General features: G+C 36.9%; 3 protein-coding genes and 1 pseudogene across 3 annotated transcripts; 2 read left to right on the plus strand and 2 right to left on the minus strand.

Moving 5' to 3' along the window:
- The first annotated feature begins 11,243 nt into the window (after positions 1-11,243).
- LOC143565971 (uncharacterized) lies at positions 11,244-11,957 on the plus strand. Its single transcript, XM_077052787.1, has one exon. The coding sequence runs from the start codon at positions 11,244-11,246 to the stop codon at positions 11,955-11,957; it is 714 nt and encodes a 237-aa protein (XP_076908902.1).
- A 4,851-nt stretch (positions 11,958-16,808) lies between these two features.
- On the minus strand, positions 16,809-18,071 carry LOC143567132 (uncharacterized; annotated as a pseudogene).
- A 3,677-nt stretch (positions 18,072-21,748) lies between these two features.
- LOC143565983 (protein SEED AND ROOT HAIR PROTECTIVE PROTEIN-like) lies at positions 21,749-22,474 on the plus strand. The gene is made up of 2 exons (XM_077052796.1): positions 21,749-21,923; positions 22,113-22,474. Exons 1-2 carry the CDS (start codon positions 21,749-21,751, stop codon positions 22,472-22,474), a joined length of 537 nt encoding a protein of 178 aa, XP_076908911.1.
- Positions 22,475-23,128: 654 nt separating this feature from the next.
- LOC143568444 (uncharacterized) lies at positions 23,129-25,324 on the minus strand. Its single transcript, XM_077054603.1, has one exon. The coding sequence runs from the start codon at positions 25,150-25,152 to the stop codon at positions 23,272-23,274; it is 1,881 nt and encodes a 626-aa protein (XP_076910718.1). The 5' UTR covers positions 25,153-25,324; the 3' UTR covers positions 23,129-23,271.
- Between the last annotated feature and the right edge of the window lie 1,949 nt (positions 25,325-27,273).

Genomic DNA, 27,273 nt, shown 5'->3' on the forward strand with positions numbered 1-27,273 from the left:
CAACCTGTTTCTTTATGTCATAATACCGCTGAACATGGATCTATGTGACAGCCATATAATTAGTATGATTCCTGTTCGGATCTTTTCTAAAACATGCTGGTCCCCGACATGACTGAAATTTGATCCCGTGTACTTAATTACTAAAACTTTCATGTATATTTCGTTTTATGTTTCAAAGCTTGGTTACTTGGTTCTTTGATTATAAAGTTTAAATCTTTCACGGAGGATTTTAAAAGACAGTTGCATTTTGTTCAAATGTCTGAGGGCTGATTTTGTAAATTTAAGGCGAAGTTGAAGGGCGAAGTTGTCACATGGGCGAAGTTATATGAGATTTGATTTTGATGCAACTTTATCTGACTTAGACAGGATAGCAGCTCTTGAAAGGGTCGTGGCAGAACAATCAAGAATCAACCTGATCCAGACTCACGCTATTCAGCGCCTTGTTGCAGAAAATCAGATTTAGTCGTCCCTCCTGGTTGAGCATGGTAAACTTTTTGATGCTTTAAAACAGTTCTTAGCATCTCAGGGGAAGACGAGCTGCAAGGGCGATGAGTTGAGGACGAAGAAGAGTAATGATAGAGACGATGATCCCAATGCATCGAAAGGTGCAGGTGGTGAGTTGCCAAGAACTGAACAAACTCTTGGGACTTCCACATCTCAGGGGGAGTCAGCTGGTGCAACAGGTGGATCAGGGGGTGATGATGTGGTGGTAGTGGATGATGAGGAGATGTTAGATGATGATATTGTAGGTGACGACGATGTGTTACCGGTTGAAGAAATTGAAAAAATAGGAGCTGACATTGTGATTGATAGTGAGATTGAAGAGGGAGAGATTGTGGAGGAAAATGTTGAGCATGAAATTCCAGAAGTTGATAAGACAAATGTGGGTCAAGATATGGGAAGTGATGAATCTGAATGGGAAGAGCAGCCTAGATGGAAAGAAGGCTACGCTCAATGGTTCGTAAAGACAAAGAAGCCGGCGGTTCCAACTATGTTTAAAAAGAGTTATAATATCAAAGGGTATGCTGAATCGAAGAAGGGGATTATATGATGAGCAGTTGAGGCTATTTGTGATTAAACGTTACGATGGGATTCAGTACTTCAAGAGGTTGTTGAGATCGTTGAATACCTTGCCTGAGTGTGAGGTGAAGGATTTGGCCAAGTTGGGGTTGATAAACAGGATTGATGATAATATGGCTAGGATTATTGGGAAGATCGTGTGGAAAGAAAGTATAAAAGAGAAAAAGTTCGAGTTGTTAAAGCCGCAGAAAGGGAAGCTTGTTGAAGATAAAGACAGAGGAATGAGAGCTGATGGCAAACCTTGGATGGTAATGAAGTATAAGCCTATCCGGTGTTTAAAAGAAGTGCCGATGAAACAAATGCCCAAGGATGTCTTAAAGAATCTGAAATGGTGGTATGTCGATAGTCAAACGGCTGAAGCGGTCATGGAGGATGAAGATGAACAAGAGGTGCCGAGAGTGTATGATCCTATGCACTTGATAAATTTGTCTCAAGCTGACTTGCAGGTACTAGACGAGAAAAAGATATTCTATATTCCTGCCTGGAAAGATGAAGCCAAGAAATATCAGAGAGTAGTTTCCGTTTGTGTCAGAGAAGGCGTTCATGCTTGAAGACGAGTGACTCGAGATTTTTGGGATTACAAGACAAGTGATTGAAGATAGAGATATGAAGCTACTGCCAATGGGGAGTCTGTTGGTGCATTATGTCAGTAGTTCAGTATCTAGTGTCTGTAATCGTGATAGTTTGTTTTGTTTTGGTTTGTATAGGTTGTCTCACAAGTTCGCCTAATATAAGCGAACTTGTGGACAAGCGAAGTTATTGACAACTTCGCCTAGTCTGTTAGGCGAAGTTGTCGAAGTCTTTATATACCTATGTTACGGCTTGTATTGAAGGTGATTCAAGAACGAGTAATTGTGATTGTTGTGTCACGTGTTGAAAGGTAGCAATACAACGTGTCTTTTGGGTATTGTAACGTGTGTTCGTGTTCGGTATTAACGTAGTTTACATCTTACCCTCGTATCGTCTTACGTAAGGATTCCGCACCTACGTAGTACGAGATACTTCCGTGTAGATCCGGCTGGGAACGTACAGGGGTGTTACGTTGTCGTTTTATTATGCTACCTTGGTGTGTGGTGTGGGGTTCCGATGGGCGATTGTGTTGGTCACCAACGTTGTTGTCGGGTTCTGTTTTGAAACCCTAGGTAGCAGTGTTGGTGGCCTCTTACTGTTCTTTTAATGGCGGTTTTGTTGTTGGCCGTTTATTCATGGATGGGTACGTGCCTCATCTACTGTTGTCGGTTTCCGTTACGAAACCCTAATCGGCGGCGGTGGACGAAGAGGCCACCCGTAGGGAAGCCTTCGTCTATCGTTGACGGGTTCTGATTCGAAACCCTTGGTAGCGGTTGATTCGTGGATGTTTGTCTTTGCCTGTTGTGGTCTATAGTTCACATGTTGCCAATTGTTAGTGTGTGCTTTTGTGGTTTTGGTTGACTACGGCTATGATGACTATGTTTCTGACAATGATAATCGGTCTACTGTTGCCCGGTTTAGATTAGAAACCCTTGGTGGTTGTGGATTCGTGTTGACAATGGGCTGTTATGGTTGTCGATTATGGGTCGTGGTCTTATTCGGTTTGGTTGAATGCGGCTATGATGATCATGTATCTGAGCCAGTGACGACAATCATCTATCGTTTTCGGTTTTCAGTTTGGAACCGGTGGTGGCGGGTGAGCAGTGGTGGCTTTATTAAGTGCAGCAAAATAGTTTTTTGATATTAAGTTTTTATTGGACAGTTTCATTGACATGTGTTTATTATAGTCTGAAATTTGCGTGTATGGTTGCTAACTATGTTGCACATCTGCAAATTTCAAGTTTATTTCACAAGATATTAAATATGATACAAAAGTTGTTTGATATGTGAATGCCTACAGCTTCAAATAATTGTTAGCTTTCGTCACCTTTACCCTTGATGTAACATCCCAAAATTTCAAATAATAACATTTATTATATTAGTTATTACGATGGGAAAGTTTACTCGAGTTAGTAAATAAATAATAAAATAATAATGATAGAGGGATAAGTAGGCTAATTAGGGGGTTTAATAATGGACCAAAAAGGAAAGATGGGCTTTAAGTCCATGGGCTTAAGGGAGTATAAATACCTCTTAAACCCTAAATCTTTCCATTTCCATCCATTACACACCTTGCCTACACCTTAAAACACACACACACATACCCTCTTAAGGGCGGCCGTGAGAGAGAAAGGGATTCAAGACCAAATCCAAGCCGAATACCACTAGTTATTGATTTCCCAAGCTTAATACAAGATAAAGGTTGACAAACAAGTCAAGCCGTAACCTAGGAACATCATAAAGGTATGTTCTTGATCTTAAAGTTTATGTTTTTATGAACGAATGGTCATGAAACTAAAACCTAGAGTAGATCGGGTCTAGACAAGCCATAAAGTTGCAAACTTGATGATTAAAATGGACTTAATCAACTCATTGGTTAGAGATCTAGTTAAATTGGGTTTGGAATGGATAAAGGTTTAAGCTTTATGCCATGGGTGGGTTAGATCTTGATGATGGCAGGGTATTGGGTGTAGATCGGGTCTAGACAAGCCATAAAGTTGCAAACTTGATGATTAAAATGGACTTAATCAACTCATTGGTTAGAGATCTAGTTAAATTGGGTTTGGAATGGATAAAGGTTTAAGCTTTATGCCATGGGTGGGTTAGATCTTGATGATGGCAGGGTATTGGGTGTAAAACGGATAAGGAAAAAGGGCAAAGGTGGTTAAAAGTCATAGAATGGACCATGAAAACTAACTGAGCTAGGTAAGAAATGAGAAAATAGGAAAAATACAAACTGGAAGCATCAGACATGGGTTTTCGGCCAACTTGAGTTTTCGGTTGATTCTCGGTCAAATATGGGTTTTCGGTCAACCCATGTTCTCGGTCAAATATGGGTTCTCGGTCAACCCATGTTCTCGGTCAAATATGGGTTCTCGGTCAACCCATGTTCTCGGTCAACATATGAGTTCTCAGCCCTAGAGTTCTCGGCCACTTAGTGACATGTTGTGATATGTGGGCATGGCCCAGCTAGGCCTATAAGCTGTACTGAACAGTGGGCCTGATCTCACTAGTTGGCCCATCCACATAAGTTAAATAAACAATCCCCAACCTAGAGGAGCATGTTGGTTAGTTAAAAATGCCAACTCAAATGATTATATAGTTAAATAACAAACATATATTTAACAGTTAGCCAAGCTCAGCTAAAGAGAAGGAATAACCATTAACGGAAGACGTGACCGCAATCAGGTGAGTTTCTAGCCCCATTCCTTGTTATGTTTTCGGGGCTGTGTGCATACTCGATGTGATTAGTTAATACACTTACCTTAAGTGGTAAGTGTATGCTATATATATAATATATGTTATAGATATGAAGGATTGCTTGTCGGTACGTGAACGATCTTCGGATATTGCACGTATCAACAAGGAGTATGACTGTTGATTGAATGTTGTGAAGAACGCCCAGAGTGTTCTTATGCTATAATGTAATTATTGTATATGTAAAGTATGTGTATATAGGTACATGAATGGTATGTGAGTTCTTCGTTCGACTTAGTAAGTTAGGATGGCGAATCCTTCTAACTTCTAATGGACATGGACTTGGCAGGTGATGGCGTAGTTAAGGATTGCGGGCCTTATGCGTGATATAGGTGATAGATGTAAACGTAGTTAGGGACATTGGGCATTATACGTGTTATAGGTATAGACGCCAACGTAGATAAAGACTGCGGACCTTATACGTATTGTCGATAGGCGTCAGCACAAAAAGGACTGTGGACCTTATACGTGCTATAATTGTGTTGTGGTAGCATAGGGGAGGACTGCGGACTTCGTACGTGCTATGGTTTAGGTTGCGACATAGGGAAGGACTGAGGACCTTGTACGTGTTGTCAATATAGGATGGTACAGGGAAGGACTGCGGACCTTGCATGTACCATAATTGGTGAGCATAGGTAAGGACTGCGGACCTTTTACGTGTTCACAACCTTGAGTATAGGTATAGACGGCGGACTATGAACGTACTCTCGATAGACTAGGATTAGTGATGGTAGGTATGTATGTATGTATGGTAGTAGGGTAATTGGTTAAGTATCGATATGCATTTTCGGATATGTATGTATATGCACGCAGGTGAATATGATTAAGGAGCAAGCATGAGGTAGGCGCATGGCATGGATTGAACGGCTGGCATCTGAAGATGAAAATAAGTGATGTTTTAAAAGTAATGTTTTGTGTTATGGTATTAAGGAAAAGATTAATATTTTGTACCGAATGATTAAAGTTAACGTTTCCGCAAAAGTTTTAATTAACTCTGATATTTGGAACTGTGTTTATGAGTAAATCCAACGTTAAAGTGAGGCACCGGGAACGGGGCCTTACACTTGAGTAAGTTATAGTTGTCTATAACCTTTCAACGCAAGGAAGTTAATGTTTCGGCGTTGGTTGTTTTCTCTCAGGTACACGCCTCTGCGGCGAAGCGCGGGTAAAAAAACTTGTTACAATTAAAAATACAACCATACAAATTAATTACACACACTTAATTAATGATGTTTTGATAAGATATATTTATATATATAAGGTAGGGATATTTTGAGAACTTGATAAGTTATAAAAACTTTAAGTATTAAATATGGACCACGCATTTAATTAAATGAGTATGAATATGTGGCTGAGAATAAATCTGATTAAAAAATTAATCAGGAGAGAGAATAAATATTTTTAATGATTACACAAGCACTAAAAATAAAAAGCCATTTAATGGCATACAAAAAGTGTCACAAGAAACCAAAAAAGTGCCACTAATGAACCTTATTGGAATGAGTGACACAAAAATAAAGTGTCACTAGAAGCGCTACCACTAAAGCCTTTTAGTGGCACTTTTTTCGTCTGCCACTACAAACTTTTGAGCTTTTAGTGACACTTTTTTTCGTGTGCCACTAAAATATTTTTAGACTTTTAGTGGCATTTTTTATCTGCCACTACAAACCTTTGGACTTTTAGTGACACTTTTTTTATTTGCCACTACTAACCTTCAGACTTTTAGTGGCACTTTTCTTTGTTTGCCACTACAAAGATTTTGAGGTTTTTTGTGACACTTTTTGTCTACCACAAAAACTTTTGAGCTTTGTGTCATTTTTTTTAATGCCACTATAAATTTTTGGGGTCTTAGTGGCACCTTTTAACAATATAAAACAAAAATAAAAGTTTAAAATATAAAAATCATAATATCTTTATCACAATTAAAAATTCGATCGTGTTCCAAACACATACCAAATGTCTAATAACTCTCAAATGAAGTTATAATATCTAAACATCTAAAAAGAAAAGTAACAAATATATTGAATAAAAACTAAAAAAACTTCACCAGACTCGTTAACCTCTATCACCATCTTCAATCCTCATGTGAGATACCTAATAAGAAAAATAAAGACTTTTCAATATGTATAAACAATATGGACACAAATTTGTGGAACCAACTTAATTAGTAGCCTAAAACCTATAGTAACCTATTAAAATCAACCATCTCAACATTAGACTTGTTTAGGAATGCAAACTAACCAAGCTCGTTAACTTCTATCACCATCTTCAATCCTCATGCGAGGTACCTAATAAGAAAAATAAAGACTTTTCAATATGTATAAACAATATAGACACTAATTTGTGGAACCAACTTAATTACTAGCCTAAAACTTATAGTAACCTATTAAAATCAACCATCTCAACATTGGACTTGTTTAGGAATGCAAACTAACCAAGCCAATCGCGAGCTACTCCAGATTGGCTCGTGAAAAAACTCAATCAAGCCAAGCCTAAACGAGCCCAAGTTTCCATGTCCATGTAATTTAATGGTACTTACAAGAAATTACTAAGAAAGTCAACAAAAGTACTTACCCTGCAATGAAACTGATCAAGCCATGGATACATGTACCAAAACTTTAATTTCCAATCCATTAATACAGATGAGACATCTTTTAGTATAGTTATTTCATTACTTTAAAGAAAAAACTTTACAATATACATATAATTAGCTTTGCAGTATTGATATTAGCCAAATTAGAACTATAACTTGAAAAAATTTTGTGCAAGGCTTAAATTTTCTTCCTATGGGTACTACAACGCATTATAGGCAGTTCAAAGTTGGGGCTGCTCATATCTGTTTGAACCAAATAGTAAAATTTTCAACTTTATACATGTGCAATAATGTTTATATGAAGCGTGCAATTGGCAAAGGTCATGACACTTTGAATATTTATGTGATTTAGTCACTAATTTTGCTACCACCAATTTTGAGCATCCATTTAGTAAAAGAGTGTCAATAGCCAACCTCAAGTTTTGAAAAAGATAGCCTCCTACAAGTCCTTCAGTTTTGGCTCTAGAAAATGACAAACCTTCATCTTTCGGAAGAGAAGCAATCTCTAGTTTAAATCTCTGTTATGTGTCATTAGGAGTGTTAAGAGAGTCTTGTTCATGGGTCCAATCAGAAAATTTTGGCGCACACGTGAACCCGAACAAAACCCATGTATCCGCGGTTGACTTGAACAACATCCGTTTGCTTTATAAACGTTGGCATAAGATACCTAGCCAATTTAACTTAATATCTAAAACCCATTATAAAAAATAAAAGATAAAAAATAGTTACCGGGCCAACCTGGTGGGTTTTACCGAACTCGACCACTTTAGCCAAACAGGTTCGAGGTTCGAACCGAAACAAATTGCCATACAAATATTATTAAGTATAAAGCAGCCTCTTACTATCCATTCAAAAAACATGCAATACAAATATCAATATTATTAAGTACAAAGTTTAGTCAGGGAATTTTAAATAAGCAATCTAGTCATAAAAATCACCTAAATAAACTTTACATGAAAGATCCATAGTTATGACAGAGAATTTTCAGTTAATAAGAGCATCCACAACGGGGTGGGCTGCCCGAGGTCCGAATCCAGTTGGACTGAGATAAATCGGACTTCACCAAAGTTCGTTTAATACGTCCGGCTCTGCAAACGTGAGAAGAACGGATAGATGTGGGCCCATTTATATATTAATTAACAATCGAGATCTATGGAACCCATCAAAATCTATTTCAACTTCCAGGTTTTTGTTGGTTGTAGTTTGAAACCCATCAAGATCTATTTCAACTTCCAGATCTATGGAACCCATCAAGATCTATTAACCGTGTTTTGTTGGAATCAATAGGAAGAAAGAAAGGACTGGGTGCTGTGCGGTTTCATTAGATGACGACGGACGGACGGACGGTTTCATTTTTGATGGCAACTCAGATCAAGAATGAAAGAAAGGAAAAGACAAGATAAAAAAGAGGTAATGGGGCGGTGGGTGTTGTGGGGTTACTTTTAATTAGGGGATTTTTTTTTTATTTATAAACAAAGTTCATTAGTTGGTTAACATAATAATTTAGTAGCTGATTAAAATTAAGTGGTTAATATAATAATTAAATATATAATAAAAGTACTTTTACTTGATTAAATATAAAATTGTATGTGATGATGTGTCGGTTTGTAGTGGTTTGTTGTTGTGTAAAAAAGTAGGGTTTTTTTAGAAAAGTTTGAAAACTGTTGTGGCCGTTTGTTAGAGTTTGTTGTTTTGGATACTCTAACATCTGCATATTATAGGAGAACTGGCTATAAGAAATTAGATACATACAATCCACCTAAAAATAACCTAGATCATCCTTGTTCTACAATTATATACCAGCTAGCTAAAACGAAGTGCAGTTTGAATATTCAGCTTGCAAAAACACGCCAACGAACCATAAATTTCAAGGTCCGGTCAACACAGATACCGAGTTATACATATGTAATAAGTTGATTCAGTGTGTAAAAAAATACTGTAATTTTTTTTACGTTACTTACACTTACGTATTACATATGTGTAAAAACAAATTCAAAAAAAATTGTTACGTTGAGTTCTCTCGAGTTCTTAAAACTCAAAGTGGTTCTTAAAAGAAATCAAACATATATATGTGTGTGTGTTATTTTCTTCTTTTTGAGTGCGGGTCTCACTCTTGTTTGCATAATAATAATAATAATAATAATAATAATAATAATAATAATAATTGTGTTTAATCCCTAGATGGTGAAGATAGTGTAAAAATGGCTTTCACAATTGGCTTTCCTATCTAATTTGAGGTTCAAATTTCATGATAGACAATTAATATATAATTTTATAGATGTTTTAAACTTTATAAACTAGTCATTAAAAAAAACCTTGTATTCACCCTTTCTAATCGATATAATTTATATCTAAATACCAGTTTTCCCATAATAATTAAACTAAACTTTTGGTAAACACAACCTCCACACAAGCCTAATCCTCCCAATTAAAAGAGGCGGGAGTGATCACACGGGTGTCATTTTCTCAACCAATAAGTGCTTAACACCAAATTAAATGTCAATATATAGCCCACTATGTGCCTTTGTTTTTGTTTAAGTTAGGATAAACTTTTATTATTTATCAACAGATCATAAACAAAGAAAACATATATATTAATCAAATAATTAGTTTAAAAAATTAGAAGAAAAATACATAAGCAATGATTTTATCTTCTAAGTTGTTGGAAAGTATATGTTATTTATAGTTTTTTTAGTTCAAACTTTGACGTAGTTTTAGTTCAAACTTTGACTAATGACTTATATAACAAGAAGGCATCTTAAACCTATGAAGGCCTCACACGTCACAACCAAGCGTGATTATGGGGAAACACTTAATAAAATGAAGTATTATGATCGATTAATTATGGATCATTTATTATAAGAAGGGAAATTTTATAAATAAAAGATCAAAAGGCTAGGATTGGCTATAAATCCATCATGCCGATTTTTAGATTAACCGATCTTACATTCGATAAAAAAAATCCAATGTTATTAAGTTGTTCTGGATTTTGATAAACTAAAATAACTAAATAAAACAACTAGTTGTACATAGTTTTTGCATAATTTATCTATACTTTCTAATAAAAGCTTACAAGTTTTGTCACTTGTCACTCCTATAGTAAACCCTTACCATTTTTAACAAATTTATATTAATAAAATAATAGTTACCATTTTTTTAGAATTTTTGCTTCAAAATTTGTTAATTTAATATTTACTTACTATTTTTTTTTCAAACATTTGATATATATAATTATTTTTCACTTTAAAAAGTATCTTTTAGTTTAAAATTGTTTTAAAGACTATTGTACAACGATTGTGTTAATAGTGTTTAACAGGTTTATTGTTTCTTGCATACTGATTATTTATTAAATATTGTATTTTCAAGAACTACTCGTGTAGTACACGGGCCTCAAACTAGTTAACTTAATAAATGGAAACCAAACTATCCTATATTTAGCAACTCTTGAAAAATAATGGATTACGAAAGCTAAATAGATTTAAAAGAAAGTGTATGCATCTTAGTTATATTAACAAGATATAGGAAGTAATTGATGCCATGGGAGAAAGATACTATTCAATGTCAAAATCAGTGACATTATGAGTGAAGCCTTTATCATGTTACACGCCAAGATTGTTGTTAAAGCCATCACAAATGAAGAATCCAAAGACAATAATTTGTTGTTCAAGAATTGGTGGGATCATACAAACCTTTGGGATGAGTCTGACTAAAGACAAAGAGATTGCATTCAAAGTTAAGAAAGAGCAAACCAACCCTCATGAGACAATTGCATGCAAATTATCTTATCAAGAGATTCAACAGAGATATGAAACTAGATTGTATCTTAAGATCATACAACCAAGAGGCAATATGTATCGATTAACATATGAATTATGCATTAGTTTTCTCTTTAATTTAGTATTTAATATTGATATTCTTATTATTATTCTATTTATTTTATATCATATATTTGTATTCTTGTAGACATGTGTTTGGACCTTGAAATTAATTCTTTGACAAGAATATGAATAAGCTAAATGACACGGGGATATGCCATAATGAAGATGGCTATGCTTTGCCAAACCTATTCCCCTTACATTATTTAATTATATTATCAAATTTAAACTTAAATCATGAGCTAGTGCATGCACATTTTTAATGATATATGATATCTTTATATATTCCTACATCATATGCTTTGACTCCTTTTATACTCTTATATGTTTCACAATCATTAACTCCAAAACACACACACTTTGTAAACATGGATGTCAACGATGATGATCATCAAGACCTAGACTCCCTCGAGACACTTTCCCTCACCGATTTCGCCCTAACAATAAATGACAAATCCGATGATTCTCAAGATCATGAAAACCATCGGACTCCACCATCACTAACTACAGAAGATTTATTTGAATTCTGTAGCAGCGACGCATCTGGTGGCCAGTTTTATAAAGAGAACATGATGAATTCCCATGAAAAAGATATCTTCTCCGGTCCCAAGCTCATACCGACCAACGACCAACCAAACCATGATCAACAAGCGTCTAAAACACAAAATCAAAAGAAACATATTCTCCATGCCCGGTGCGAGTCAATGCGTGAGTTGACTAGCACCGGGACCACTACTCAGCTGTTTAGAAACAGCCACTCTTTTGATTACAGGAAACTCAACAAGCATTCAAGGTTGAACTATGACACAAACGTGGATAGCAACCGCAACAGTTTGAGTAACAAGTCTTCTTCTTCAAGGTGGACGGATCTCGTGTTTGCGCCTTTGAAGGTACCACATGAGATGGATCTTAAGGACATCAGGAACCGGCAAAACATCCAGAACACTTCAAAATCTATGTTCCCTACAGGCAGTGATCGTTTTGCGGTTAAAGGGGTTGGTGATCACAGGAAAAGTTCATGGGGAGTGCTTGGATTCCTTAGCTGCAGAAGGTCCGGCAGCGTAGCCGTGACGATGCCTTAAAGCTGATGGAAATATAAGGCTAAAGAATTGAGACGTTGGTGGGCTTTCATTTTCACAGGAATATTACCGTATGGGGCACAAGGTGATGAATAATAATTGTATTATTAGTTGGACCTTGTGTTGTTTGGTTTAAGACTTTTGAGTACAATCATTATAAATCAATGCTTAAAGGTATTATAACCCGGGATTTGGGTGCACTAATTTGTTTATATTATTGTGTTTTGAAAGCCGTTTTAAATTATTAATGTATGTGATTATCAAGTAATAAGACAAACTAATTCTGCAGCATTTTGTTTTTTCTCTAAGAAATATCCCAAAACCATATTAGTTTGAACCATTCCAGCTAGCATTTTGATGATTTCTAAAACAACCAAGATAAATGAGTATCACCGACAGAAAAGATAACCTTCGGTAATTCGTGAGTGATTAACGAGCGATAACATAACTTGGGGAAAGCCGATATTCACCTAAGGATTATTGATGGACACTTGGTTTGGGTAAAGCCCCATATGGTATTATTTATGGGAACTTTTTGCCCACGGAAGATCGACCCATAGATGATTCGTCATTAATTTGAGGATAAGATTTCGGTCTAGGCTTTTCCGCCGTTTGTCAATGAGAGTTCAATCTGCAACAGGTACTTCTGTTAATATTATGTCACTAATTTGAGGATAGGATTTTGGATAAAATTCTCGCCCAGCCTTTTCGATTTTTGTCAATGATCAGGACCCATTGACAACAGTACTTCCGTCCAGTAAAGTTTTCGAACATGGTAACAAAGTTTACTGTAACTGATCATGTCTTTCAAATCTAAAAATGCAACCTTCCTGTCTTCAAAATATGGCAAATCAACATTTAGGTGATCTATGAGAAGGGGGTTTCAAAGACGGATTAAATATGACAAATGTGACGTTGAATCTGTTATCTTTCTCTAATAGGGAGCGCTAGCGAGATTGTTGGAATTGGTGGTCATGAAATTAAAATATGACCCATTGGTACACACGTCTAAATAACACTAAATGGAATTTTATTGTTGATGAGTTCAGAGATTAGAATAGTATTAACAATCGTTTTGATAAGCCAACGGGATTCCCCAACTAGATCTTGGGATCAGTGGCAAAGCTTGGACTCGAGCGTGTGTGTGTGTGGGGGGAACTCAAAATGTATTTTATAAAAATCATAAACGAGGGGGACGGCTCAAATTTTTGGCCGCAAATGGGTAAATTTAAACTAAGTATAAAACTTTCGGGCGAAAAAACGGATACATTTACACTACTGCGAAAAAAAACAGGGAGTTTTCGGGCGAAAACGAGTAAGTTTACACTACGTACTAAATTTTCGGGCGAAAAACGGATACAATTACACTACTGCGAAAAAAAACAGGGAGTTTTCGGGCGAAAACGAGTAAGTTTACACTGCGTATTAAATTTTCGGGCGAAAAACGGATACACTTACACTACTGCGAAAAAAATAGGGAGGCCGGGCTCAAATTTTCGGGCGAAAACGAGTAAGTTTACACTACATATTAAATTTTCGGGCGAAAAACGTATACATTTACACTACTGCGAAAAAAAATAGGGAGGTCGGACTCATATTTTCGGGCGAAAACGAGTAAGTTTACACTACATATTAAATTTTCGGGCGAAAAACGGACACATTTACACTATTGCGCAAAAAAACAGGGGTGGGGCCCGGGGCCACCCCTTGCCCTAATGAAACTTCGCCATTGCTTGGGATGGAAGGAAGACCCGTGGTGTTGGTTTCCGTTGCTTCATGTTCTGCAATGTGCACACATAAAAATATAAAATGGTAGTTTATCTATAAGATTAGGAAGTGTAATGTAGGTTATCTATTTTGTGGCTTGTTCTCTCATAATTTTTTTTTTTAAGTTTTACACGTAGTTTAAATTTACCCATTTGCGGCCAAAAATTTGAGCCGTCCCCCTCGTTTATGATTTTTTTAAAATACATTTTGAGTTCCCCCCCCCCCCCCCCACACACACACACACACACGCTCGAGTCCAAGCTTTGCCACTGATCCCAAGATCGAGTTAGGGAATCCCGTTGGCTTATCAAAACGATTGTTAATACTATTCTAATCTCTGAACTCATCAACAATAAAATTCCATTTAGTGTTATTTAGACGTGTGTACCAATGAGTAATATTTTAATTTCATGGCCACCAATTCCAACAATCTCGCTAGCGCTCCCTATTAGAGAAAGATAACAGATTCAACGTCACATTTGTCATATTTAATCCGTCTTTGAAACCCCTTCTCATAGATCACCTAAATGTTGATTTGCCATATTTTGAAGACAGGAAGGTTGCATTTTTAGATTTGAAAGACATGATGACTTATTCTGTGCATATATATACTTTAATAATGAGACGTTATGACTCATTGTGGCGTTGTGGAAGCTAAACTAAACACTAGCATAAGACAAAGCACATTAAGGCTGAAAAATCATAAGCGTGTATATAACTTTGAAATGAATTATCATAGCGTAATGTGACTTCGTGCAACCAAAACCAACCCACTAGTAGTCTAGTACGTCGCAAAACCTCTTATGCATGCCAAAACTTGTACAACTAATCATACTCGATCATGTGATTAACACCAAAATGTCTTGTTGTAGCCTAATATGCATTTTTGTAATTTAAAGTGACCCACTAAGATGTGATAGGACTTATTAAGACCAAAATGACTTGTCATGACATAATGTGCAACTTCATGCAATAAAATATTTTCTTTTTAGTTTTTATTCTAATTAAAAAAAATTGTTTAATTACAGTACTTTTTTTTTGTTATTCTGTGCATATATATACTTTAAATTTACAAAGAATGAGACTAAAATATATGAGAGTAACCTAGATGTACGACATATTATTAAAGACATCTATTACCAAAGGGCATGTGGTCTAGCGGAATTAAGGTGTGTGTGAAATGTGTTTCACATCATATGATTAACAAATGCTGAGATTTAAGAGTAGGATTTGAAGGTATAGGTTAATTGCTGATCAGGAAAAAAATTACAACCTATTTACCTGAGTGATAGATCCCTAACTTCTAGAAACCTTGTTCAAAAGTTAGCGGGGAGTCACTCTCAAATAGATCTAGCGAATCATGTTAAGTAAAGAACGTTAAGTTTGATAACACCGATTTTGGTTTATGAAAGATGTGGGTCGAGCTAGGATTACTTGTACTAGAAAAATCAACATGAACCACTATCAATGGTAAAACTTTAGAACATGAAGTAGGAGGATGAGAACCATTGGATCGACTTTCACCTTGACGAGGTCAGGTTACCTTCGGTGGAGAATATGTCGCTTACAGTCTTACATCATTAAGGAAAATACTACTTATGGTTCGATCAAGGCATTGTTCTAAATTAAAACCAATAAAAGTATCTTTAGTTCAAAGTGGACACAGTATGTTAAACCTAACCTCATCTTGTGAAAGTTTTCATGGGTGTTTTTCTGGGTAAGATATCCTACAAGAGTAAAAGAAAATCAATTAATCCTTGTATTTTATGCATAAAGTGTCAGGCTCGAATGCGTGAATGGTTTCATAAAATACCAAGTATTGACTAGTGTGTGTTCAAGATGCAGTTTTGATAAGTTTTAAGTTTAAGCATTAGCCAAATCGTTAGTAATTAGTTTTTAAATATTGCAAACCAACCGTTAAAACTGAAACCAAACCAAACCAAACCTTTAAGAACAATTTGGTCTCATAGGTTGTTTTTCCCAATTTCTTAAACCATGTTGTTTTATGTAAACATGAAATATACCGGTTTACTATAACATTTTCTTTGTAATAATAATAATTAGCATGTGATTGTGAACTTAATAATTTGGTATTGATTTCAATCTTTTTTTTATATATAGGTCTTAATATAAAGCCTATTAAGACGGGTTTCATGTCCCCTTTTTATTTTCTTTTAGGGGTGGTTGGATTGCACATGAACAACTACGGAACTACCAAATTTTTTTATACTTTTAAATTAGGGTTGTCCTTAAAATCTTAAATGCATGGGTACTATGAGTTGAAGGACCATAATATGTGTTAATAAATAGTTGAAGGTGAGACAGAGATACAAACATGGAGAAGGTAAAGAAAGAGTTGAGTGGGGAACCACCTAGGACAATCTTTGTCTCTTTATTTCTAAAAGTGATAAGACGTTTTTGCCCTTCTCTCTCGGAAGAAAGTAACAATTATTTTGGGAAAGTTTGTGATGCCACCTTATTCGCTATTTAAAGTGAAATAAATACATATTTTAAATTACTTTTAAGATATCATATGGATTTTTAATTTGTCTGTACTTCAAGGTTGGTGGAGTTATTATGATTGATGCGATATTAGTCTTTGGAATGATGCACAAATTCTTTGGATAATTTATATAACATTATGCATACAAAAATTAAAGAAGTGAAGTCAAATCTCATAATTCCTAAACTTTTTAAGAGAACTCCCGGACTAATTTGTTAAAATGGGAATTTTAATACCTAAAACTTTTTAGGATCTTGTTCTATAATCTGGTTTGCTTTTATTGTCAAATAATTCCGAATCATGACGTATCTGGAAGAGTCATGAGACTTTTTTTTCTTCTAATAAGTCTATACAGCCATACAGGTCAATAAGGTCATGTGTAGTGGAGGAGCTACAATTGGGGGCGAATTGTGACACGTGGCGCACAGTCAGCATGGAGTGGAAATTTGTTTTTTGGGTGTAATGGTGTAAGGGCTACAAGTTGGGCCAACAGTGTCTTTTTTTATTATTTTCTTTTTATAAATAAACTAATTAAATAAAAATGTATTAAAATTAAAAAATAAATAAATAAAAATAGGAATAAAAAAACTAATTTATTCGTCTTCGTCTTCGTCCCCGTCCCCGTCCTCGTCTTCGTCCTCCTCTTCGTCCTCAACAGGACGATTATCCCACACGTGTTGAACCAAATCCGCCTTCAGTTGGTTATGTATATCACTTGATGTGAGCTGGTGAATGTTATACGTTCGTTGGTCTTGGGTTGGTTCAGGGAACTGTTCTGGAACGCTTCCTGGTATATAGTGTTGACATATTGCTTTTCCCTCGTCTTCTAAAATCATATTATGCAATATGATACACGTATACATGGCATCGCTCATTTTTGCCAACGTCCATACACGACAAGGGTTTTTCACATAATGCCAACGTTTTTTTAGAACCCCGAAACACCTCTCGATATCCTTTCTAGCGGACTCTTGCTTCTTCTTAAAATAATCTCTTTTTTCTTCGATAGGGTCTTGAAACGTCTTGACGATGATCGAGTACTCTGGATATATCCCATCTCCCAAATAGTATACGTGACGATAGAAGGTATCGTTGGCATAAAAGGGTAAGACTGGTATGCTACAGCTGATGTAATACTCTAACACGGGTGACGCGTTGAGAATGTTTATGTCGTTGGACCCGACTGAGCCGAAGTAGGCTGACCAAATCCAGAGGTTGTGTGAACAAATGGCTTGAAGACTAACCGTTGGCACTCCATGGTCACCACGAGTGTATTAACCTCGCCATGCGGTTGAACAGTTGGCCCACTCCCAATGCATGCAATCTATACTCCCGATCATGCCTGGAAAAGAATGTTTGCTTTCGTGTACATCATATATGCGAGTCAAGTCGTTTGAAGTAGAAATCCTCAGATAACGACGAGAGTATAATTGTATTATCCCTATACAAATAAATTATTAAACAATATTTATATTAAAAACAATAGTTAATACAAATAATTAAATATTACCGATGCAAAAATTCTCCAACGCATCTCTCGTTGTTTTCTCAGCCATCTTTAAATAATCGTCATTGATATCGGTCGTGTTGTCGTATGCGAGGATGCGTAGAGCCAAAGTACACTTTTGGATGGCGGAGAATCCTAAATATCCTCTTGCGTCGGGTTTCTGTTGAAAATACTCATACTCCCGCTCCATATCTCCAACGATGCGCAAAAATAAACGCCTGGACATCCGAAAACGATGTCGAAACATAGCGTCGTTAAATGTAGGTGTGTCGTCGGAGTAGTCCTTCATTAAACGAGCATTCGCTTGCATAAGATCCTGAAGGATATATGACCGTCTACGTGGTGCCGTAGATGGAGCAGAGCCGGACACCATGTTATTGGCGACGGCCCGAACCGCGTTCGTGACCTCTAAATGCTCTTCCGCCACTTGTTGATGAATCTGATGAATTCTTCGATTCTCGTTGATTAATTGATCCCAAATCTCGGCAGAGTTCGTGGAATCCGGGTGTCGAAGCACGAAATGGAATCTGACCTGACCCATGACGGAGCTTCCACGGATTTCGAGATGAATGAACCGCATCCTGGTCTGTTGATCCTCTCCTCCGGCTGCTCGCGATCTGCAGTGGCGTTTTGGGGGTGTGGAGGTGACCGCTAAGATGATCTTGAAGATCTCTTGTTCACAGACACAAAAACTGGTGGTGGCACCTACTGAGCATGACCCCATGATAAGGAGGTGAAGACCTCCTTATATAGAGTCTCATGGCCACCATCATGATACCCTAATGGGCCTAGCCCAATTAGGGCTACCTCCACAAACCTCCTCAGCCCAATAACAAATGTATTAGCCCATATAATAAAACAAACCAAATATAATAAATTTAGGATTGTAAACCGGGTTTAATACCATACCCCTACACCGGGGAACTCATTGAATTTGAAGAAGTATGAAAATAATAAAAATGATTGGTATTTTTATGTTTGGGTTTGTGTATGATAGGGTGAAAATGGTTTAATTGGTTTGATATTTATATTAAGTTTTTAAATTAATTTTTTTTTTAATATATAGCAGTTACCCCCCCCCCCCCAACGGTAACATTATTAATATTATCTCGCCGGCGACAAACTAACCCCGCCCCCGCCCAAAATCGCCCAAATATCGCCCAGGGGGGCGGTGTTTGCGCCTTTTGTCGCCCAATATCGCCCCCATCCGACGCCCACTACATATAGCCTAATGGGTTACATATATACATACTCTATTATAGTTTAAATGCTTCTTAAGTTATTAAATATATTCTAAAAAAGCATCTAAACTTTATATTGAGTAATGTAATTCTGTTCTAGTAGATTGGAAGAGGTATTGACTATTGACCATCAATATCATCTTTTGGAGCTGGTGGACCGTCGATATCGAGTAGCATAATTTTGGTCCAATTTGTCCAGTGTCATTTGGGAATATTTTGATTCTAAATGAATACTATATTGGATCTATACTTGTAAATTATATATATATTCATATAAGCTTTAAATTATGGTTACAACAAATTTCTCACATTAATATGTTTAATTTATATGAAATTCTTCCTAATTTATTTGTGATGTGAATGAATAACAAGGTGATGTTGATATATATATTTGAATTTTGGTCATTAATTTCTTTCCCATCCCTACTCGCGCGTAATAATTTTGTTCTTTAGAAATACGCTCTCTCTCTCTCTCTCTCTCTAATCTTACTATTAAATCTATACATTTCACATTTGTACATTATGATAAAGCCTAGACCTCAGACATCTTTTCAACATGTTATAACTACATCTTCATGTAAAAAAATGTAAAATATCAAGACTAGATTTAGTGTCAAGCTGCCCAAGCACTCAAGCTAATAAAACTAAAAAAAGTGTGCTAAACCAAGCCTTGGATATGCTTGTTATAGTGAGCCTATAGAGACAAGCCCGTGACAACAATTGGGCTTTGACCCATATATGCATTTTAAGGTGCTCTCTAGTCCAAACGTGCACAAAAAAACCGGTTCCGGAACCTAACAGGTGGAACCGAACCGGAACCGATTCCAGTTCCAACCCGGTTGGTACAATACCCGGTTTGGGTATTTTTGTACCCGAAAATCGTACCCGGTTCTCCTATTTGTATGTCAGTACCAGTTCCAACCCGGTTCCTACCCGGTTTTTAATTGGAACCGGTTCGGTTCGTACCCGGAAAAACCGGTTCCGACGGGTTTTTTTTGAAGGGTCAAACAAAAGTCAAACTAGCCGTTGGAACCGGTTCCAACGGTAATATAGCCGTTGGAACCGGTTTTTTAGACACCAATTAGCCGTTGGAACCGGTTCCAACGGTAATATAGCCGTTGGAACCAGTTTTTGAGACAATAGATCCGTCGTTTTAATCCGGGAATACTTATTTTTGGGTTGTAGAGCCGGACGACTCTTCCACTTCCGTTTTTTTAGCTTCCAATCTTCTTTTCTCTCGACAATACTTATTCGTATGTTTTCGTAACGTCGAGTTGGACCCTGCTTTAAGAAACTTCGAGCAATATTTGCAACGTGCCAACTCATGTGAGTCGGTCATGAGACACAAATCGTAATGAACCCAAACATCGGGGCATCTTGTTGTTTCGATCACCATAACAACGTCATCATTAGTTGCCATTTGTTGTTGGTTTAAGGTTAATTATGGTTTGGAGTGTGTTTTATAGTTTTGGAAGTGGTTTAACAAGTAAACAAACAAACCTTGCTATTTATAGTAAGAAAATAACCTATTTATAGTTAAAAAACCGGTTCCAACGGTCAAAAACGGCTATATAGCCGTTGGAACCGGTTCCTAACGGCTATAATATTTAAATTTCAAAAAAAACCGGTGGAACCGGTTTTTACGTAAAAACCGGTTCCGGTTCATACCCTACCCGGTTCTTAAAAGTTAGCATATCTGGGCATCGGTTCGGGTCGGGAACCGAACCGGCTCTTGATTGGAACCGGTGCCATTTTACAACCCGGTGTGAAAAAACCGGTTTCGAACCGGTTCGGGTTTTCCATTTGAACCCGATTTGTGCACCTCTACTCTAGTCTCAGTCTCTTGACCATGTTAGAATGTTACGATCGATAATGTGATGGTTTTAATTATGGGTGTATAAAAACGCCTGAATTCGAACTTGAACTATCCAAAATTCTCGAACTTTAAATATCCAAATGTTAGATATCTAATATTTATGGATTCTGATAGGCTTTTTAATTGTCCGCAATTAAACAACTACATATGTGAAAAACCCTTAGCAGAAAACTCTTAACAATGATAACTAAGTCTCGGTTTACAGCCTAGTTACTACTGATACGAAGTTGGCATTGATCATCATATATGTTAAACTTTTAGCGGGTGAATCAAGAACACAAGCACGAGATCTAATCAACACACGATCGACTCTTTTATTAAGAAAATGACTAACGAGAAAAACTTAATAATTAACTAACACATTGAACCTAGGGTATATATAAACCCACGGTTTCTAATCCTATACTAACTCAAATACACAATTTGAATCCAAAACAAATAGGATTAAATAAAATAAGACTAACTTATCTTATAATAATAAACTAATTATTATATTAAATATTCTCCAAGATATTAGGAGCCTTGAATCGGATTTGGTGTTGGACACGTTTAACAATATACACTAACGATTATTTGTCACTAAGAATTATTTCAATACAACTTTTCACTGATCACTGAATTTTGAAGCAATTTCCACTGAAATATTTAAAAGCTATTTACATGATATATGCTTGACAAATTGTTGTCTAGAAAATTAAGAATTAAAAAATATTTGTATGATTGTATGAAACACATCTGTTAGAAGCCATCGTGCTCCCATGTACTTGAAGATCTCCCAGCATTAACATATAAAAAAACTCAATAAAATAATTTCAATACTTCATATATTCTCACTATAAAATTACCCCTCAAGTTTGAGCCATTAGATTCGTAAGACATACATAAACTGATAAACAAAACATGAAGACCACCACCACCACCATGTTGTGCGCCATTGTTCTTATATTTTCAGTAGCAACGTCAGTAGTTTCCGCCTCTGCCTATGGTGCTTATGGAGGTGCTCCGTCGACCAAACCCATTGCAATTCAAGGACTTATATATTGTAAATCTGGCTCTGAACTGATCCCACTTAAAGGTATGATCAGCTTATATAGTTACTTTCGATTTTAAAAGACAGTTTCGACTTAATAATCCAAACTATAATCCATTGTCAGATAATAATCTATATTATAATCCAAACTATAATTGGCATGTTTTAAATGTTAAAATCCAATTTTCCAATTTAAAACAACATTATGATCATATTATTATTGCATGCATGTAGGAGCCACGGCCCGAGTAACTTGTTTGGCAAGAAACCACATGGGGCTCGAACTTGCACCGTTTTCGGTCTCAAGTTGTCCGGCTGACGACATGGGCTACTTTCTAGCAAAACTGTCTCCTCCGGTGACCAAGTATTTTAAGAATGTTAAATGGGAGCTAAAAGAGTGCAAGGCCTACCTAGAGAAATCACCATTGGAGGAATGCAAGGTTCCACTGGATATTAATGGAGGCGTTACGGGCGTTCATATTATTTCCTCTGCGTCACATCGGCTCCTTAAAAACTCGAATTTATATTCAATCAAACCCTTTTTCTACACAAGTGATGAACAACCCAAACCAGCCTCCAACAACAATGGATACTAACATCTCAGAGTCTCCGACTCTTTGAAAGATTCTTCCTTTGAATTGTGTCGTTTTTTCGCTTTTGTTGTAGAATTACATGATGATTGTTTTATGATTTTATTATAACTCTTTGTTATTCTTTAAGCACATTGATCACTTTCATAAGTCCATGACATGATTTCCATTTTACAACTATAGATACATGAGTTAAAATAATAGAATTGAACTTGAATGGAATAGGCATAATAGATAAAGTCACAAGTCACAACCATCCAGTAAAATATGATCCAAGTTAAAAAGTGATTACTTCAGATCATGGGAAAAGACACTTTTTAGCATAGAGAATATTTCAGTGCTACTAAGCAAAACAAACCTCTTAGTGGATAAGTTTCGGAAATATGCTGACTGATTCACAGGCTACCTACCTCTTAATCGGTCAGGTCTCTTGATGACTTAGCACAATGTTTCCAAACAGCCAGTCAAAAATAAACAGTTCCACCTACACATGTTTCTTTTCATATTTAAACAAAATAGATTTCATCAATTCTATTGATCTAAAATATCTTTAATATACTTCACCTAGTGAAACTATCATGCAAGAAAACAAATATTAAAAGCAATACTTACCACCTATTGCAAATCAAACATCTTAAGAGCAAAGAAAGACAAAAACTTTGTCATTACAAACAATGATTCCGAGTAACAAACTAATGTAAAAGGCAAAGAATACTAAAAACGCTTCAAATCACATACCTCTCCAACCATGAAACCAAACACAAAAACATAGACAACGCGCAATAAACTCGAAACAAACTCCCTCAGTTACATGTATAAACCCCACTTTCATACCTGTGCGCAACCTCATAAAAGTCCGTTTTACCCTCAGAAACCGGCTGCAGGGAGATCCCAGACAACGACTTCGTCCCTTGATAAGAAAACTTCACATAACCAACAACCTCAATTTCATCCGTGTTTTCTTCACTCGTATCAACCGGCATCCGAGCCCTTAACCGAACCGGGTTTCCTTTTAAAGGAATTTCATCAACATGCCATTGTAATTCTCTTTCAGTCCTGTTCAATACAGCTTTTGGTGACACCTTTAAAAGCCTCGGGTCAACCGGAAGCTTAAGAGTAAACGTAACATCGGTCAAAGGAGCTGGCAAATCCGGATTCGACACGTATTGTATCATCACCGAGAGTAAAGTGCCACTGTGGCGTTTGACCAGTCTAACCCTCAAAGGCAAAGGAGTCGCACGAGGTAAGAAACTGTATTTCATGATGGGAATCGGTTGATCCAAGGGTGCGGTTTTTACATGAAACATTTGGTTACCGAGACTGCTTACACTCGAATTATGCATAATGAATCGTTTAACGCCGTTTGTGTTTTCAACCTTGAAAGAAAACTCGGTTTCCGTATCGTTTTTAGGAGGTAAAGTTTTTAAGTAGATAACGCCCATTAACCCGACCCGAGCGAGCAACGATTCTCTAAACTCTGCATTGATTGTTTCAGAAATGTACATCTCAGGTCCTTTCATTTCGGGCTGCTTCGTTACAAGGTCTTCAAGAGGCGTATCAGCCCCAGCTGCAGGTTTGGTAGCCGGAGTGTCACGGGTTTCCAATAACTCGAGCCCGCTGAGACCTTCGGATTTCGGTACTTTCTTCGAATCGACAAACTCGGATGCGTCTAAACCGCCACCCCACGCTTGATTTAAACCTTCAAAATCTTCAGGTAAAGTAGACCCGTCTTTACTAAACTCAATCCCACCATAATCTCCTTCAAACCCTTCAACACCAATATGAGTCGACTCAGTGGCTGCAGCCGGGGGTAACGTGGTAACTTCAAGACCCGAAAGAACAATCGACAAGTCAGCAGCTTGCTCTTTATCTTTCTTGAACCCGCCAACAAGATCAACCGGTTTGTTAAGATTATCACTCGCAGCAAACGGATCCTTCTCGGTCTGATCATCTTCTTGCTTCGACTCATCTTGCTGGTCAACAATCGGCACCGGTTCAGCCGGTGTAATAACCGCCGCCACCTCATCACCAGCCTCCAAAGCCTCGGGAGGCAACTCAAAACTCGCACTCGAAAACGCTAACTCACCCGACTCATGTTCAGCAGACTGATAATCCACGTTTCCCCAATTCTCCGCCCCCCGAATCTTACTCTCGGTACTCAAAGCCGAATGCACCATTTTCGCAATACTATCTCCATGTAAAGATGCAAGCATTGCCGCCAGTCTAATATTACTCACACCCCTCAAAACAATATCCAACGCCATATATATCTCCGCGTACTTCCTCCCAAGCTTCTCGGGCGTAACATCCACACCACGACACGCGGTCACCACAACACTCACCGCCTGGTTAACAATACTAATACACTCAAACACATTATTCATACAATCATCATCAACCGTAGTGATCCCCAACACGTATATCGAATTCACCAGCCTGTACACGACACGGTACCGGCTCTCAACACCGACAATAACCTGCCCGCTGGACGCCGCCAAAGGGTCGTCTCCCAACGACGTGTCACCGTCCTCCGCGTTCTGATTCTTTCCCGTGTCGAAAGCGAGCCGGGTCTGGCGGAAAGCGGATAACGCCACGAGGGCCCGTGCGGGCGGGAACCATTCGCGGGTTTGGAGCAGGATGTCGGATCCGTTAGTGGGTTGGAGAGATAAAGCTAAACAAGACATGATAGCTAACTGTATAACAATAACAATAATAATAACCCTAAGTGTAAGGCTAGATCTAGGGTTTGAATTGAAGTGGGTAATATGGAATTGGGTCGGATCGGGTTAATGATATGGATTCGTGACGTGAATCTAGGTTAATTGGAGTGTAATCTATGTGATATTGTGGGTCAATTGGATATGTAAATGGAATGAATTGAATATGAAATTGAGATTATGTAATGATTAGGATGACTTACTGATGTGGGATTTGCAGTGTGTGTGAATCTTTGAATATCAATTGAAGATTTGAGGTTGATTTGATGAATGATTGATGCAGGATGTTGAAGGAGATGATGATCATAGATGCGAACAACTGAAGCCGGAGATTATTATTATTATTATTATTATTAAAAATAATTAAGGAACGTTTTGGTAGAGGTAAGACTTTTGGGATTTGGCTTGTTAGCTCAAATGTAAAAATAAAAATAAAAATAAAAATAAAAATAAAAAACGATTAACGAATAAAGTCTGGTTATTTAGGGTAATTCAATGGCAAAATATGACCTCATTTTCCCGGGATCGCATACATAGTTGGGTAGTTAAAACTCACCATCTTTTGTTCCAGGGGAGACAGTGGCGGATCTGAGAATTTTTCCAGTGGGTTCACTATTCGGTTCGGTTTGACAGTTTCGGGTCGTTTTAACGGTTCGAGTAGCTAAGGTTCATCACACAAATACGATACTGTAACAAAAAAACAAACATCTTTATTAAAGCATTCAAATATTACTGAATTATAGATTAAGATGAATTGTTAGTTTGTTACTCTGTTAGTAATGTTTAGCAAGTATTTTACTACAAAGAATTGTAATATATATATATATATATATATTAGATATTTATATCATGCGCATTGTTCTATATTTCTATCCCATTACCACAAAATAACTTTAAACCTTACGCATATTAGGATCCCCACGTACTGCACATTGTTATAACTTTCAAATCAGTTTATAAACTAGTTAAAAGAAAATAAATAAAATTAAACGAAAAAAAGAAAAAAACGGTATGCAACTATGAATCGAACACGGATTCTTAGATTAGCAAGTTGCAATGTTTACCACTACATCAAAGTTTCACCTTCTACATGTGTTCACTCATAAGATATATGTGGATTCACTCTCATATTTTATATAGGTATTCTATATAAAATCCGAAACTCAGTGGGTTCCCGTGAACCCGGTCTCGTATACTTAGATCCGCCCGTGAGGGGAGACCTGATGGCCTAGTGTAGTAAAACCCGATGGCCTGCATTTCGAAACTCCATTTCCCTTTCAGTGTCAATAGAGCTAAATAGGGATGACGGTTAAACTCGAACCCGATGGGAAAACCCGAAACCAGACATAATTAGGACGGGTTTGGGATTTGTAGTATACCCGATAACATTTACCAATTTACCCAATTATATACCTGATATACATGACATAACTTTTTCTATATTTATATACTTATACTATAGATATTTTAACTATGTTATTTATTAAAACTTGTTTATGGCAATTATTTGCGACATTTTATTTTTATAGTAATTGTATTTTATTTTAACTATGTTATTTATACTTTTGTTAAAACCCGATAGAAACCCGATGGGTTTTGGGTCGGTTATACCCAATGGGTATTTTGACATAACCCGATTGGAAACCCGACGGGTAATTACCCGATTAAACCCAACGGATTTGAAATGGACTTTAATAATCGGGTATGATTTAGGAATACCTAAACCCGACCCATTCCATCCCTAGAGCCAAAGCTCATTGGCTCCAAATGAAAAAAGAATAATAAGTATTGATTTCATATCATGTATAACTATTTTTACTAATCAAATGATTATTAATAGAAGAGAGAGAGAGGGTAGCTAAGCAGTAAGTGCTTCGATTTGTTCAAACGTGCTCTATGTTCAAACATTTTGCACGTCACATTCTCCAACAATCAAAACATGTACATGTACGTGATTGTACATTGTTGCACATCCACGTTAATACCTTGAAATACAGGATTCGGTTTAGTTTCATGGCTAAAGGGGCGTTTGATCGATATAGGATGCAACCACCTTTCATCATCCCATATTGTTTCTAATTTAACCGA

The sequence above is a fragment of the Bidens hawaiensis genome, unplaced genomic scaffold, assembly GCF_021521415.1.
Source record: "Bidens hawaiensis isolate Kalapana, Puna unplaced genomic scaffold, B.hawaiensis_p1.1 tig00001236_1, whole genome shotgun sequence".
NCBI classification, from domain to species: Eukaryota; Viridiplantae; Streptophyta; class Magnoliopsida; order Asterales; family Asteraceae; genus Bidens; species Bidens hawaiensis.

Excerpts from the sequence above, each read along its gene's own strand:
- LOC143565971 (XM_077052787.1), top strand. The coding sequence starts at position 11,244 with ATGGATGTCAACGATGATGATCATCAAGACCTAGACTCCCTCGAGACA.
- LOC143565983 (XM_077052796.1), top strand. The coding sequence starts at position 21,749 with ATGAAGACCACCACCACCACCATGTTGTGCGCCATTGTTCTTATATTT. Across the intron at positions 21,924-22,112 it reads TGAACTGATCCCACTTAAAG|GAGCCACGGCCCGAGTAACT; the intron begins GTATGATCAGCT and ends GCATGCATGTAG.
- LOC143568444 (XM_077054603.1), bottom strand. The coding sequence starts at position 25,152 with ATGTCTTGTTTAGCTTTATCTCTCCAACCCACTAACGGATCCGACATC.